This window comes from Dipodomys ordii, unplaced genomic scaffold (genome assembly GCF_000151885.1).
Source record: "Dipodomys ordii isolate 6190 unplaced genomic scaffold, Dord_2.0 Scaffold17, whole genome shotgun sequence".
Taxonomy (NCBI): domain Eukaryota; kingdom Metazoa; phylum Chordata; class Mammalia; order Rodentia; family Heteromyidae; genus Dipodomys; species Dipodomys ordii.
In genome coordinates this window covers 17988755-18005191 of record NW_012267233.1, presented here as the reverse complement: position 1 = coordinate 18005191, position 16437 = coordinate 17988755, and the positions used below count along the sequence as shown (strand labels likewise).

The 16437-nt window shown below is 38.1% G+C and overlaps 1 protein-coding gene across 1 annotated transcript in view; it reads left to right on the top strand.

Moving 5' to 3' along the window:
• Slc26a7 (solute carrier family 26 (anion exchanger), member 7) overlaps nt 1-16437 on the top strand; it is a 110190-nt gene that overhangs the window by 64562 nt on the left and 29191 nt on the right. Inside the window, exons 6-9 of the mRNA XM_013012562.1 lie at nt 238-390; nt 4037-4119; nt 6457-6604; nt 9854-9967. Of these exons, the coding sequence (XP_012868016.1) occupies nt 238-390; nt 4037-4119; nt 6457-6604; nt 9854-9967 (498 nt within the window). The remainder of the gene's footprint in view (nt 1-237; nt 391-4036; nt 4120-6456; nt 6605-9853; nt 9968-16437) is intronic.

Below are 16437 nucleotides of genomic sequence, written 5' to 3'. Positions count from 1 at the left end.
AGACACACACTCTGAGGTTAATGACAGCGTTAAGGACAAAGCAATTCTGTACTTGCAGTTGAATATATAGCTTTGGCCTCCTTCAGCATTGCTCATCCTTGGCCTTCCTTTCTGTCAATACCAGACAAAAACACACTTTTATAGATCATCATTGAGTTTATTTAGGGCCAGGTTTCCATACTGGTTGTTATGAGTGACCCTAGATTCTGTTTTTTGTTCCTTTCACTCGCTCTGTAGATTTATGCATATGTCTTCGAGAACATCAAGTCAGTCCGCCTGGAAGCTGTGCTCTTATCCTCGCTGAGCATTGTGGTCTTGGTGCTTGTCAAAGAGCTGAATGAGCAGTTTAAAAGGAAAATTAAAGTTGTTCTCCCTATCGATTTAGTTTTGGTAAGTATGAGATCAACTTTCTAACTAACTGCCATTGAGTCCTTGGCAGTTGTTGGGGTGATCTGCAGACGCTTACGGTATTGTCTGCATGAACCCACAGCCCCTCCTGTGACTCATTAAAGAAGGGCTAATTTGCGTGGCTATACATTAATGTAAGAACAGGAAACATTGTGAGTCAACAATTTAAAAAGGGAGGCAACACATGTTTTCAATTGATACAGGATTTTTTCATGTGCTTTTGATTTTTTGTTAATATAAATAAGATGACAAAGCCTACAATCTCATAAGGAGACATTTCGAAGGGTAAGACTCAGGAGATCTCTGGCATGAGAAAGCAATGAAGTGCGATAGTACAACCCATTGATCTGACACCTAGACAGTGTACATAGAAATACTCTCAATTATAAAATGACAATGAATGATTGGCATGTCTACTTATATTATGTTTACTGACTTGATTTTACTTTAGTGAAAGGGCGCTCCTGGTTTTCATTAAACAGGACTGGCTCTTTAAAATAATTTTTTGTGTGTTTGTGCATGGAGAACCCATATATTATATCATACTCCTAACGCTTATGGCATCATGTATATGTATATGCTTATGTGTATATGTATGCATAAAAAATTTAATAGCGTTTAATGGGGACTTAACAAAACATTACATTGAAAAACAAAAAAATTAACACAATCATAATCTACTAATGTACCATTTTATTGGATTTAGTTATTTTCTTAATGCTTTTTGGATTATGCATATGTATTATAAATGGTGTCTGAATGATTTCGTCTGTTGAAATATCCCTTTATAATGCTGGTTATACTATAGGATTTTGTTCATTATTCAAGGTAGCACACTGGAAGCCGCCTCTGAAGGACATGACTCCCAGAACTCATGGCACAAGTCCCCAGGCAGGCCTTAATACTATAGACAAACAAAGCAGGTCTGTTTTCTACCTTGACTGATACACCATGTATCTAAGTGACGACTTGACAGCCAGGTTGAATAGAGAATTATTCTGCTTCTTTGAGCAGTTGGAATGTTGCAGCCTAAGGAGACCCAACCTCTAGGCTTGCTTCTCTTCCCACTCCAGGTGTTTCCCTCACAAGTAGATGCATGGGTAAACATGTGGATACTCTGTCCCCAGAGTCCAAATGCCAAATATCCCATACCACCAATGCAACCAACCTGCCCCTTTTCTTGGGCTACTCTGGAAGATGCTCAACAAGCAGCCTGAGAGCCATTTAAACAGGAAATGATAACCCTAGACATAAAGCGCATGGATTAGAAAGAGCAGCAGATCTGACTTGCACATTTCTCCTGACCCTACAAAACTTCCGTGGTATGGGGAACGTTGCAGTTGTAGATGGGCTAGATTGCAATGCTCTGTAGCACTGGATGCCTGTTCTGTGTCCTCTCCCTCAGGTTCAAAGGCAGAGCTGGCCTTAAACACATACATGTAACAGACATAATGTTGAAGATGGTCCAATCAATCACTCAATGGATAAAGAAAATTTAATTATGTTAAAGAAATACAGCAAGGAAGACAGTATCTGAAAGACTTAATTCAGTCACTTAGAAAAAATACTATTCTATCCTAATATTTATATAGTTTTCACAGTATACCTGAATGGTTTTGTTATTTTTCTCTCTCATTCTTTTACAAATCCTTGAGGACATTTTATTTTTTAGGGTCATGTGATATTTTAGAAATGTCTGCAAGTTCAGAAATGCTCAGATAGGAAAGAAATTACAAAATGCTATTATTGGCCATTGATTGTTAGATTTTTTTTGTGTGTTGTTGGTATAGTTTGCTATAGTTTTCTTTTCTTTTTTTTTTTTTTTTGGTTGTGGGACTTGAACTCTGAGCCTGGGTGCTGTCCCTCAGCTCTTCAGCTCAAGGCCAGCGCTCTACCACTTGAGCTACAGCGCCACTTCCGGTTTTCTGGTGGTTTATTGGAGATAGGAGTCTCACGGTCTCTCCTGACCAGGCTGGCTTTGAACCGCGATCCTCAGATCTCAGCCTCCTGAGTAGCTAGGATTATAGGCGTGAGCCACCAGCGCCTGGCTTAGTTTGCTATAGTTTTCTTTGTGAGCATGCATACAGTAATTTTTTTGCTTTAAGTAGATAATTAGTTTGTCTTTTAAACTATGGCAAATTGATATCCCAACCATGTTAAAATTATCAGAGTGAAAAGATAATAAGAAAATAGGTTAAAAAATTAGGATGATGTAGTTGGTAAAGCAAGGGCTGAACTGCCTTTGGTTTGTGTTTTAAAGATGATTAGTCTATGGGTATGGACAGAGAACCTGTGACTTGCTTATAAACCTCACTAATAGCCTGGAAGATTTCTGAGACTTCACAGAGGTCATTAAAATTTATAAAACAAAAGGGGAGGAGAAGAGAAGATGGTAAGCAAGACTAGAATAGTTGAATATGACACAACATATGTAACACAACAAATCCCTTTACTTTGCACAAATAGTATATGCTAGTTTAAAATATTGGGTCCAAACCAGGTTGTGAACTAGCATGCTTCTACCTCAAGGAAGAGTCATTTTTCAAAATTCAAAAATCTTCAAAGGGGATGGAATCATTGATGGTTAACATAAATTGGGAATAAGAATTCAATATCTCAATCTCTTGAGACATTGTTGTCATATGTATTGTTTTATAAAGCCTCCCTCTGGATTGTGAAAGACAAGTGTTTAGTTTGGACTGTGGGATCTGAACATACACATAAACACACTTACACACAATGTACAATTATATAATCCCGTATTCTGCATTTTGTTTCCCTTCAAAATTGGCCATAACTGTGTTGACATAAGGTATAATAATAGAAGAGCTATTATAATAATAGAAGAGCATCACATTTTGAGACCATAAATTATATGCTTTCATTTTTATAAATATATTTTTCACAAGACAATATGTTAGAAAAGAACTTTACAACTTGGGGGGGGATGGAAAGGAGGAAAGTTGGAGAAAAATGAGGGAGGGGTAACAATGTTCGACAAGAAATGTACTCATTACTTTACGTATATAACTATAACCCCTTTGTACCCCACCTTGACAATTAAATTAAGTTAAAAATAATTTTACATAGCAATTGCACAATTGTGTGTGGTACATTATTATGTGCAAATATTGTGTGAGATGTAGTAATCAGATGTGTCATGTCAAATATTTATAATTTCTTTGTATTGGGAACAGTACAAATCTTCTCTGGTAGCTATTTTCAAGTGAAATATTAATTATTGTCAACCACGGTTATCTCACTGTGCTACAGAACACCAGAACTTATTCTTCCTATCCTACTGTGCCTTTGTACATGTTAATCATCTTCCCTCTACCTCATCTTCCTGAATTTTCAAGGCTTGTTTACTTATTTGAGACAGGGTCTTAATGTTGGTCTCAAGCTCACATTTCTCCTGCCTCAGCCACCTGAGTTAATGGGATGATAAGTGTGTACCCCCATGCTTGGCTTGCTTTTTTTAATGTTTTACTAATTAATAAAAATACATGTAATGACTGCATTCTTCTTGTAATTATGAAGCATACGATATTTACTTTGAAATGTTTTAAGGTACTTAAAAGGCTAGTAATATGTATCTTTTTTCCTTTCTTCAAATGGAACAATACAGATTATCGCTGCAACATTTGCTTGCTATTTTACCAATATGGAAAGCGCATATGGATTAGAAGTCATTGGTCATATTCCCAAAGGGTAATGTAGTTTTTCTTTTCATACATTATTTGTTGGTTTGTTTGTGTTATGATAAGGCAGAAGCTAGGGGAGGGGTTGGTTGTTGAGTATGCATTTCATTTCTTTTTTGTGCCTGTATGAGAAAATTCTAAGAAATTTCTTTTATAAATGATAGAATAAAACTTAAAAAAATTGTTTTATTATAAAGATGCTGAACAGAGGAGAATCAAACTTTTCTAGTAACATTTGAGGCCATAAAAACAAAATGTTTTATATAACATCACTCCAGGTAAAGAAATTCAGACAAGATTTATAAAAATAGAATTTGGAGGGAAAAAAATTCAAGGGAATTGCATTTGCAAATTAGAGTCATGCTATTGGAATGAGTTTCTCCCGCTCCTCCCCCCACCCCATATTCTTTTGCCTATTTCTATTTTATTAAGATCATGGTGAAAGTAGAAAGAAACATTTGAACAGAAGCACCCAGGCCTCAGCGGTGGAATTTAGTAGCAAGAGACGGGGAAGATATTGAGGAGCAAGTGTGATTACTTTCTAGCCTACAGCCTTCCTCTAGACCCAAGGAGAAATTTAACAACAAAGAAAATGTACACACTAAAAGCACTGTTCACTCTAAAAGATTGTTCCAAAATTAGACTGAAAAAAGAAGGAATATTAGGGGGAAAGGGGTGGTTTTCTTTTTTATTATCTCTCTCTTTAATGAGCTGTATGTACCAGACAGCGGTACACATAAAGATGAGAGAGCTATTGTTGTTGGGACCTCTATTTTTTTTTTTAAATTTAAACCTCATTTGGTTTCTAATGACACTCAAATACAGGAGAAGTAGACATTTCTTAAGGATTAAAAAAAACAAATATTAAAAATCCCCCCCCCTCCGCCACCCCTGCATTGTTACTAGCCTATGTTGGTCTGGGCTAAAGATTATTACCTGAATCAACTGGAATCTTCTAAAGGTGGCTCTGCTTCTCTGTCTTTCAAAGGTAACTTATCATTTTCTTTTCATGCCAATTACTGTTACTATTAGACACATTCAATTTTCATGAAACAAAAGTTCTTTATTCTTAGAAATCGTGGCAGTTTTATGACTTAAGACCTGTGATCATACAAATCAATAGCTCATGAGGATACACTTCAATAAATGGGTAAAAAGTCATGCCATTCTTCCAATCTCTACTGATTTCCCTTATTTGAAATGACCTTTCTAGAAACACCCTTTTAAAGTATCATAAAAATGAGCAAGGGTTTGAAGAGATGAAGCTGAGACTGAACCTCAGCTGGTTCATTTTGTTTGTGACTTTAACTGATAATGTTTTCTTTCTCCCTAAAGTGGTTATAATGGTGCTTTGTTTGAGGGTTTTGAGGAGAATAAAGAAATAGCTAATAAGAAAAGCCCAGCATGCTATTTACATACAAATATTAAATCAATATGAACTCACTTCCCTTTTTCTTTTAGTTTGCCAGAGAGAATTTTGTTTTGATTTGTTTGTTTTGGTAAACCTCCCAAAGAATCATCAGGAATTCATAAATGAGGACACTCTGGCTTAAGTGGTTTTCAAAGGGCTACAAGACAATGGCTGGGTATTATTTGAAAAATATTTTGGTCATTTCCTTAAAATGGAGCTAAGTGTTGTCATGTATTTTACAATACTGAGTAGATGGAATCTTCCTACATATTTTTTTCTTAACATGCGTAAGCCTTAGTTAAGTGCACTATGAAAGGGTTGAATTAAAAATGTAATTAAGATAAAGAAGTCAATGGCAATATTTAAGGATTAGCTCAAGAATCGCAGCCCACAGAAAATTAGTGTGCTCATAGCACTGCAGAATTCAAGGGAGGAAATGCATTCTCCAATGGCAGCCAAATAAATATTTGGAAAGGTTCAAATGAAAGAACATTTCCACATTTGCTTTTGTTTCTGATACAGGGACTTTCATTCTTTCTTTCCTTTCTTTCTTTCCTTCTTTTCTCTCTCCTTCCTTCCTTCCTTCCTTCCTTCCTTCCTTCCTTCCTTCCTTCCTTCCTTCCTTCCTTCCTTCCTTCCTTCCTTTCTCTTTTTCTTACTTTCTCAGAATTTCTGTGGTGTAACCTGAATTCTCTGAGCAGAAATGCCAGTTGGATACAGGAGGCTGACCCTGTGGGTGTTTCTTATAATTTTGCTTTCCTGCTAAATAATGTTGAAAATAAAGGGCTTCTGAGGGCAAGACAGTTTGGTTTTCTTGTGGGTGTTTTTTCACATAGCCTGTGTGGACCTTAGAGCCATGACCACAGCTGAGGGTTTGCAGGCTGTCACAGAAGTTACCTGGAGGCTGATGACTTCAGCATGGCTGTCTTTCTGCAGGATTCCTCCACCTCAAGCTCCCTCAATGGGCATCCTCTCTGCTGTGGTCACTGAAGCCTTTGGAGTGGCACTTGTGGGCTATGTGGCCTCCCTGGCTCTTGCTCAAGGATCTGCCAAGAAATTCAAATATTCCGTTGATGACAACCAGGTGCAGTATGCCTCTGTTGTAGCACTGTTCTGTGTGCAGTCAGATCCTGATAATAGACTTTGAACAAAATAGCTTTCCTACCTATGTGGCAGGAATGGATAGAACCCATTGGAAGAAAACTCTTTGTTTCTCATAGAAAGGTGAATAATCAGACATTCAGCCTCTATAAGTGCTTATATTTTAAGGGAGAAAGACACCCCTGATATTCTTTTGGTTTGTTTCTAGGACAGAATCCAAATATATTCATCATTGCAGGGTAAATATAAAAACTTATTTCAAAGCACAGTGCTAGCATTACTTAGCATTCTTAGTAAGACATCTAAGAATGTGAAGCATGAGTGCCTGCCTATCAACTAGTGTAGACTATACTTGTTACACATTATACTGCTTTACCCTCAAAATTTATAATAGAGATCTGAATATATTTGATATATTTCAGTCTTGCTTTAGGCCCCATGATCCTACAGGGCTAGAGATCTGAGGAAAAGCAAGCATGTGCTGGTATGGATACCAAATTATCTGAAATTACCCCATTCTTTTTTTTGGGGGGGAGGGGAGGTCTGGTCGTGGGGCCTGAACTCTGGGCCTGGGCGCTCTCCCTCAGCTCTTCAGCTCAAAGCTAGTGCTCTACCACTTAAACCACAGTGCCACTTGCAGCTTTTTTTCTTTTTGCTTATGTGGTGCTGAGGAATCGAACTCAGGGCCTCATGCATGCAAGGCATGCACTCTACCACTAAGCCACCTTCCCAGCCCCATCACCCCACTCTTGCTCACACTACCTGAACCTTATTTCTCGGCGTATATCGTTTTTCTTATCTGTAAAGAGTAGATTTTTCGGGCTGGAGTGTAACTCAGTCGCAAAATGCTTACCTAGCTAGTGCAAAAAAGAAAAAAAAGACTTGACTTATCCATTCTATGGTGTATATTTAGGGTCCTATATGTACTAGATACTGACTTAGGTACAAAGGAAAAAAAAGGTGAGCAACATAGACCATACCTTTCCTCTACTTGAAAATTTATTGTCCCCACCGCTCCCCCCACCCCCGACAATATGATTAAAAGACTCATTCTTTTCAGCTATTCAGAAAACAGAGGAAGGAGAATTCTAGTAAGCCTTCATACCTGGGCAAAAGCAAGAGACCTCATAGAAAATAAGCTGAAAAGCACAAAGGACTGTGGATCATGTCCCAAGTGATAGAGTCTGCTCTGGCAAGTGCAAGGCCCTGAGTTCAATGCTCAATACTGCCAATAGCAATCATCATCACCATCACCATCATCTTCATCATCATCTCATTGTCATAGCTTACAAGGATATACAGTTCCTACTGTAGTTCTTCTTTGACATATCTCTATTATAATATTTTTTAGTGTAAAAACAATTTCACTAACAGGAAACTTTTTTCCCCCACTACTCATATATATCTCCTCACTTTCCTTTGCAAGTTATGCTTCTGCCTTAGGACATTTGCGTGTACTATTCCTTTGCCAGGAATTTTATTCTCTCAGATATCTCCGTATCTCTTTTATGCTTTCTCACATAGGCTTTCTTTGCCAACCTAAACTCTTCTGTTTGGTGGTGCTGGTGTTTGGACAAGGACGTGTACTTGCTATTTTAGCTTTCTACTACTTGAATAACATTCCAAGTCATTTTTCCTTTAGTTATATTTTGAATCATGTCTCATGCTTTTGCCTGGTCTAGCCTAGACCACAGTCCTTCAATTTATTCCTTCTTTGTAGCTATGGTGTCAACCATGCACCAACATGCCAAGCTATGGATTGAAATGAGCTATGGTTTGCTAACTTTGATCTCAGGCTAGCTTAGAACTGTGGTCTTCCAATCTTTGCCTCTGTAGTTGTTGGGATTATTAGAAGTGAGCTAGCACCACAGGCTAAGCTCTTAAATTCTAGATTTTTCTATTCCCTCCTCTGGTTTATTTTCCATATTTATGTTGTTTATAGTCTTCATTGCCGGAGCAGAACCACATATCCTCTCTATGATATGATCATTTGTTTCTGGATGTCATGATGACAAAGAGAAGTGTATGGAAACTGACTGGATATAAATGTCATCTGGGAAAGAGAGTCATGATAGAGTCCTGATTAATTCTGAAGTTTTGACTTTAGTAATTGGGATGGCATAGGAAGAAGAATTAGGGAGGATCTGGCAGAGATAGTACATATGTGTAACTCAAATTAGAAGGGTGATAAACCTATTAGACACCAAATCCAGATGTTAAGTAAAGAAAAAAAGTTGAATATATGAGTCTGAAGTTTCAAAAGGTGGTCTAAGCTGTTTGATATAAATTTGGGCTCTGTCAACATGTATTTGAGTAGCTAGACATGCATATGCAAAGAGAAATAGTTCAATGATTGCTGTTGAGTGTGGTCAGAGAGGTAGTAAAAAACTAGAGAAGTCTGAGGTCATAGAAAGTAAGTAAAATAATCCTTACAATGGAAGAAGTGTGTTGGGCATATGTTATTCTAGCTACACAAGAGGCAAAAGGCAGGAAGATCAAGAATTGAAGGCCAAAGATCCAGGGGAGTTGCTCAAGTAGTAGAACATTGACTTAGCATGCAAAAGGTCCTGTATTTCATTCCCAGTACTGGAAAAGGAAGGAAAAAAAGGAAAACAGTGAGCACCTGTTTTAATGGGGTGTATGTGTGGAAGAGGTAACATTGATCAAGATGCTTTGTACATATAAATTAACATATTAAATTGAAGTCTTTTATACACTTTTTTAATACAATTTTGTTTTTTATTGAGGGGTTACAGTTAAGTAACTGGTTACCCCATCCCTCATTTTTTCTCTCACTTTCGCTCCCCCTCAACACCTCCCCCTCAGTTGTACAGATCATTTCCAACATATTGTTTGTGAGTATTGCTGTTGCATTGGTTCCCCCTTTGTCCTTTGTCTCACCATTTTGTTGTAGTACAACTTCTTAAAGACAATAAAAAATGAAGAGAGGGAAGACATCAGAGAACTACTTAAATATTTATTTCTTTGTAGGGTAGTTATAAGAATCGAATGCCTCGAGCGCTTTAGAACAGTTTCTGTCTCATTGCCAACACTCAGTACATGTGAGATCTTTTTTCATGAAAAAAAATGATAACTCACTACTAGTGAGAAATTAGAAGTCAATCACCTTACAAGTTACAGTTGGTTTGTAAAGTAGACAAAGTACAGTGGATTTGTAAAGGTTGGTTGTGATTTAGAAATGACCCGTCCTGCTCTGTTATTAATCCTGTAGGAATTGTTGGCGCATGGCCTGAGCAATGTGATTTCTTCATTCTGCTTCTGCATACCAAGTGCTGCTGCCATGGGAAGGACGGCTGGCCTGTACAGCACAGGATCAAAGACTCAGGTGACAAATGTCCCCTGTGTGAAAAGTACATGTGTGAGCTCGCAGAATCATGAAAACATTTCCAGCTCTTCCAGTAGTGCTGCACTGCTTCTAGAAAGTCATTCTGTCTCTGTTTCTGTCTCTTTCCCTCACTCCTTTCCCCCTCCTCTACTCCATTCCCTTCCTCCATTCTTCTCTCCCTTTCTCCTTTTCTCCTTGCTTCCTCCTCTCTCTCCATCTCCCCACTGCTTCTGAATGTTTCTTCTGGAATCTGACTGATGCAGAGAACAAACACATCTGTACAAATGGCAGCTTAATTGTTCAGTAACCTTTGAGACCAATGCGCCCTCTAGTGGTAATTTGGATTTTTTCCTTTGCGCTAAACAGTCAAGATGACAATTTTCTAGTTTGTGTACTTTCTTTACATAAAATTGACTTTATTATATGCAAAATAAGTCCCTGGCATGGAAATTCCTATGTATAGTGATGAATCAAGATAAAACTGGAGGATACAATGCCTGTGAATATTTTAGATTATATAATTCCTGTGAATTAATAATAATGCCTGTGAATATTTTAGATTATATAATTTGAGGAAATAAAAATAATTTATTAGGAACCTGCCATAAAGTAGGATGTGGCAAGACTGTTTTCTAGTCTCGGTTGGTTCCTCCATCTTGTTGAGGGCTCTTGAGCATTTTACTTGACATATGCTCAGAGAAGTTTGGACTAGAAACATCCCTGAGATGTTTCTACCCTGAATGTATTCCATCTCTGGAGTTTCCTTAGGCATTGACCATACTTTCTAATTACTAGTTTACTAACAAGGAAACCCCCTGATTAATTTCTGTGACTTTCAACATCAAATGTCTAAAATAAAGAAGGCCTTGAGAAGGTTTCTACTTATTTAAGAAAATCAGAGTTGGTCATAAATGTGTTTAATTAGGAGGGCAGGGAGGAAAGGATGGTCTTTTTTTTCTCTGTCCTAGAGACCACTTATTTGAATAAATATAGCAGCAAAAATTCCCCTAAGAACTTTTAATTAATAGAGTCTTTTCCCTGCATAGTATTCTGTTTGTCACACTTTCAAAGAAATGAAAGAAATCTAATAAGACACAAGTTCAGGAAAATACAACTTAGGTCACAGGATATTTTCAAGATAGAACTATGTTGATTAGGATGGTCATTAATATAATAATTCCTACTAAGATGCCCAAGAAGAAAATCTGATTTCAACAGTGCTTTCCCGTTGTTAGACGTTTAGACCCTTCACATTACCCGTATTAAGTTGATGTGGGTATCACTGATAGCTGACATGGTTTGAAGAGAGCCAACAATTTAAAACCTTGCTATCAATAGACTTGTATGTAAAAAAATGTTTCTTTTAAAAGTTGTTTATTGTTATTGTAAAGGTGATGCACAGAAGGGTTACAGTTACATAAATAAGATAAAGAGTATGTTTCTTTGGGAACAATGCCACCCCTCCCTTATTGTCTCCCAGTTTTTCACCACCTACAAGTTGTAGAGTTCAAGTGTCCATGAGTACCACTGCTGTATTTGTTCAACCTTTGTGCCGCTATTTCTGTGCCTCGCTTTGCCCTTCCAAAGATAGATAAATAAACAAACAAGACAAAAGGAAATGAAAACAAAAACAGCAACAAAAATATTTCTTTTAAATGTGAAATAATTTTATAAAACTATCTCTACATTGGCTTAAGGACTGGACCTACACTTCAAAATTAACCTAGAAAACACACACATAACACAAATGCATAACAAGATTAATGACAACCATTAAAGCATGTGTTAGCTACATTATGTGTGTCAATGAATTTACCAACTGATATCTTTATAACATTCTCACAGAAATACTGTAATGTAAAAATTCTTTGGAATTATGTTTATAAGGTAAGGGGTATGGGTAGCACAGTGGTAGTGCATTTGGTTAATGTGCACAGGACCCTGAGTTTGATCTCTAGCACTGTAGGCCAAACCAAACAGAAATAACAACAGAATATGTTTTTAACCAGCAACTGTGATCATTCTATTTCTTGCTTAAAACTTTGCACAGGGCTCAGAATTCAGATCGCTCCATAGCTTCTGAGGCTCTGAATGTTTGAAGCACAGTGTCTTTTGGACTCTTTTTCACATCATTGGTCAGTTTTCTGTACACTGTCCTTCCTTGTCCCTGTGAGCTCTGCTTTCCAGGGATCTGCCATCCTCTTCCCCTCTGAGCCAATTCCTCTCAGCCTTCACGTTTCACCATCTCCCCTGCCTCATGTGTGCTACTTTCCTTCAGAGTCCTGGGAACTGTTGGATAGTGTTCATTCCTGTGATCCTCTGACTCACGTCTGCCTTCTATTATTGACCTAAAGCTAGTAGAGAGCCTGACTCAGCCTGCCCTGCTTCACATTATCCACCATGTTGATCCCTGGAAAGGAACATTGGTGCCAATGCACTGTTATGAAAAGAATATGTGAGAAAAGTAGTCAATGATTACAAAAGATCAGTATACATTTTGCTGTCATTGAAAGAGACAGATGAAACCAGGCAGCTTTTAATTGTCATTTAGTTCAGCACATTTAGAGTTGGGAAAATGTCATTTTTCCCCCCAGCCCCATTTTAAAATTTTAGTATATACACATAGCATAAAATTGACCACTTAGTGATTTTAAGTGTATAGTTCCATAGCAGTAAATATAATACCACTGTGCTTAAAGTTATTTGTTAGCATCTAGAAGTAGTACAAGATAATTTCATTTTGACATGCACACATAACCTTCGATCAGACTCAGCCCTTCCGTTACCCCTCTTCCTTCTCCTTTGTCCCCATCTTCCCAAACCCAGCTGCACCCTGGTTCCATTTCACTCATATACAATTGAGAAACAGGCTGAGGATCAAACACACTAGAGAAACACTTGCATTAGAGATAGGAGCTACTCACATCATTTAAATTACCTAGTACTTTTTTAAAAAGTAGAAGAAACGAAGGAAATTCACATGAATGCTGTCATTTAATTTATGAACAGATTCCTTCAGCATGGACTCTAACTTCAAAATGATTCCCAATATTTTTACATTTTCCCCCCTTGGTGCTTCTCTGGTGTAGATCTTACAACTGCAGCCTGCTTTCATAAGGCTGATCCGCAAGTCAGGTGCTCAGAAGCTACGTAAGATGATGTTACATAGTTAGGGTCATTTTCACACAAGTGAGTGTAATGCCTCTCAAAGCTGTAGGAAATCAAACTGGAACATTGGAGCCTCAACGTGGAAGATATGGATGTTTTCATAGCAAGTGCTGTGATCAAAGGCTCAGGCATACGTTTGTCCTCCAACTGTGGAAAGCTATCTTTTGGTTGGCTCTTGTAGATGCGACCTGCAAAGGCTGTATATAGGAAGATTTGGGACAAATAGCACAACTGAATGCTACCCTCCATCCCTCCCCCTGCCCCTCCCCTCCCTGAGTGGGAACGTGAACTGTGGGAGGAAGCTCAGTGTCCCCCTGCATGTTCCTCTTCACTTCCAACAGAGGAGACACCCCAGTTCTCCATGGGGACTTCTGGAGTCACCCAACGCCTGGAGGGATGCCACAGAGGCAAAGCCACAACTGAAAACAGCAGCTGGCACGTGGTTCTACCACGCTGAGATTGCCTCTGGGCTCTGATTTGCCAAACTGGATTCCTTTATTCTTTCACAATTGGCTCATTGCTTGTAACTTCCTTAAAGCCTTCTTAATCGAGCCCTACATACCTAAGGCTTTATTTTTTTTCTTTTCTGTTACCTCTCCTTTACTAGTGCAGTACTTCACACACACACACACACACACACACACACACACACACACACTCATATATGTATATATCTCAACCTGCAATGTGTCCTGTGACAACTAGCTGAAAAGCAAACAACTGGAATCTCACATTTCCTCCTCACAACAACAACTCTGTGTGTGTGTGTGTGTGTGTGCGTGTACATTTGAGGAATACTAATGCCTTCATAGTCATCTTTATAGTAATGAGCAACATGCATACACCTGTAAATGCTATACATATACACATACATATACATCCACAATCTGAGGGTGAAATAAGAAGAAGGTATAGATGATCTCATTAAATTCTTCTGTTTGTGCTCACACTGTCCCTTACCTGTTTCACTCGAGGCTGGAGTTCTGTCACTGAGTCACAGCCACACTTCTGGATTCTTACTGGTTCATTGGAAATAAGAATCTGACAGACTTTCCTGCCAAAGCTGGCTTTGAACCATGACCTTCAGATCTTAGTTTCCTTAATAGGTAGGATTTCAGGCATGAGCCACCAGTGCTCAGCTTTTATGAACTTATGAGGGATTGTCAGTGTGATTATTTATAATTCCCAAACCAAAGGTTATCTCTGGCATGATATGGAAAGAGATGAAGATTCGAATCCCACAGCAGTGGTTGATCTATAGATAGAGGCTGTGGACACAGAGCCATACTGATTATAATGGAACTCTAAATGGAACTGATTAGAAGAAGTGAATTAGTAGTTTTCTTTATTTACTGATATTTAAAAGGACCAGGCTAAATATTATTTAGAGTAAAGCTTAAGATTGTTGTTGTATTTTTAAATAGGCCTATCTAGTTAAGTTGTTATTTCAGTAATGGTTTTAGTGTATGGTAATATATGCAGGACCTTTATAATATATTTGGTTTTTACTTAAGAGTATAGCATCAGGAAATCTCTAGCTTGTGAGAAACAGAAAAGCCAACGATCTGGCGCACTGTACCCAGCTGTGGGCTGTGGTGTGCTTACATTCTCTTCATCATCAGCACTACAAATCTCAGCTCCCAGTTCAAAGTCAGAGCCAACTTTGACCATTACTATTGATGAATGATGCTTATCCTCCTTCAAGGAGAAAAGAAAATGTTTCTGTTTTGTTTTTGGTGTGTGTGTATGTTCTGGTCCTGGGGCTTGAACCTGGATATTGTCCCTAAGCTTTTGTGCTCAAACCTAACACTCTTCTACTTGAGCCAGAGCTCCAATTCCAGCATTTTTGGTGCTGAATTGGAGATAAGAGCCTCAGGGACTTTCTTGCCTCGACTGGCTTCAAACCGAGATCCTCAGATCTCAGCTTCCTATGTTGCTAGGTTTACAGGTACCTGGCTGGAAAATTTTTAATACTGTGAAACAAGACACGATAGTAAGCAAATCTTTATTCAGTGTGTGTTTTGATGTAATTAAGACGTATCAACAGCACTGAAAAATATTTAAAACCTGGTTGTCACTTTAACTTTTTTCTGTTTCCATATCTTAAAGTTCCTTTTGATTAGCGTCATTTTATATGGTCATATAGCTGTGGTCATATAGCTTAATATAGTGATTGAGCTATTGTGATCTTCTTCTAGGACTATCCTAGACATTATTACTAATTATCCTAATTATTACCGTAACTTTTTTAAAGGAGAGAATTGAGGAGAGACAGACAGACAGAGATGGAGACAGAGACAGATACATAGAGAGGTTGGCCAGGTTCAGCAAGGCACCTTCTCAATCCCATTTTCTGCTGGCCAATGAATGTCTTCCTCTTGCTAAACATCAGCAGCTCTCTTTGGCAGTAGATAGAACAAATCCAAATCAATAAAATGATGCCAAATGAAACTTTCATTTTGAAATGAGAGAATAAATCCATACATTGTCACATAGTTTTTTGATGGTTCATATGCCCACATTGGAGTCAATAAGGAGATCAATCTGAAGAAATTTAAAAAAAAAAATCTGTCTTTGGTTTTCAGAGATCCCGGTACAAATTTCATGTTGATTTCATGACTTCTTAACTCGCTAGCTCTGGGGACTTCAGACAAGGTAGATTTCCTGTGTATGCCTCAGATCCTTCCATAGGATTTGACTCCTGTCTAAGTCCATCCCAGTTCCTAAGACTCTTTTCTGGTTTTGATCTCTGGTATAGTGTAAGTGTATGAGTAAAAATTCCACAAGGATTTGTGTCATTGACTTTTGTTTTGAAACAAACCTTAACAGATAGTATCTTTTTCTTTCTGTGTTAATGTGGATTTCCCAAGTCCCTTACTGAGCTATCTTGAGTGGGCCCTGTGATTTGCCTGCTCAGAAAACCCCTATGCTGGGTGTTTAGTCACCCACAAAACCCTCTACAAAATAGAGGGAAGTTGGGCAAAAGCAACAGCAGGCTAAAGAATATTCCATTGAATTACTATTTCCACTGTGTAGCAAGGACAGTCACAGCTATGATGTGTGACACACATGGCTGTTGTCTTATTTCTCTGTGTGGAGATGCTCTTCTCTCATCACTGACTTAATTTGATTGTACCAGTGTGTCAGCTGTCACCTATGGTTTGTCTCAGCTGCCCATTGAAATATAGATAATGACAGTCTATAAAATTTTACAATGATGTGCCAACATTTTGTTTTGTCTCATCAAAGTGAAGTAAGAATCACTCCCCTACCCCCAACAGAGCTTTGAAATAACAAAAAAA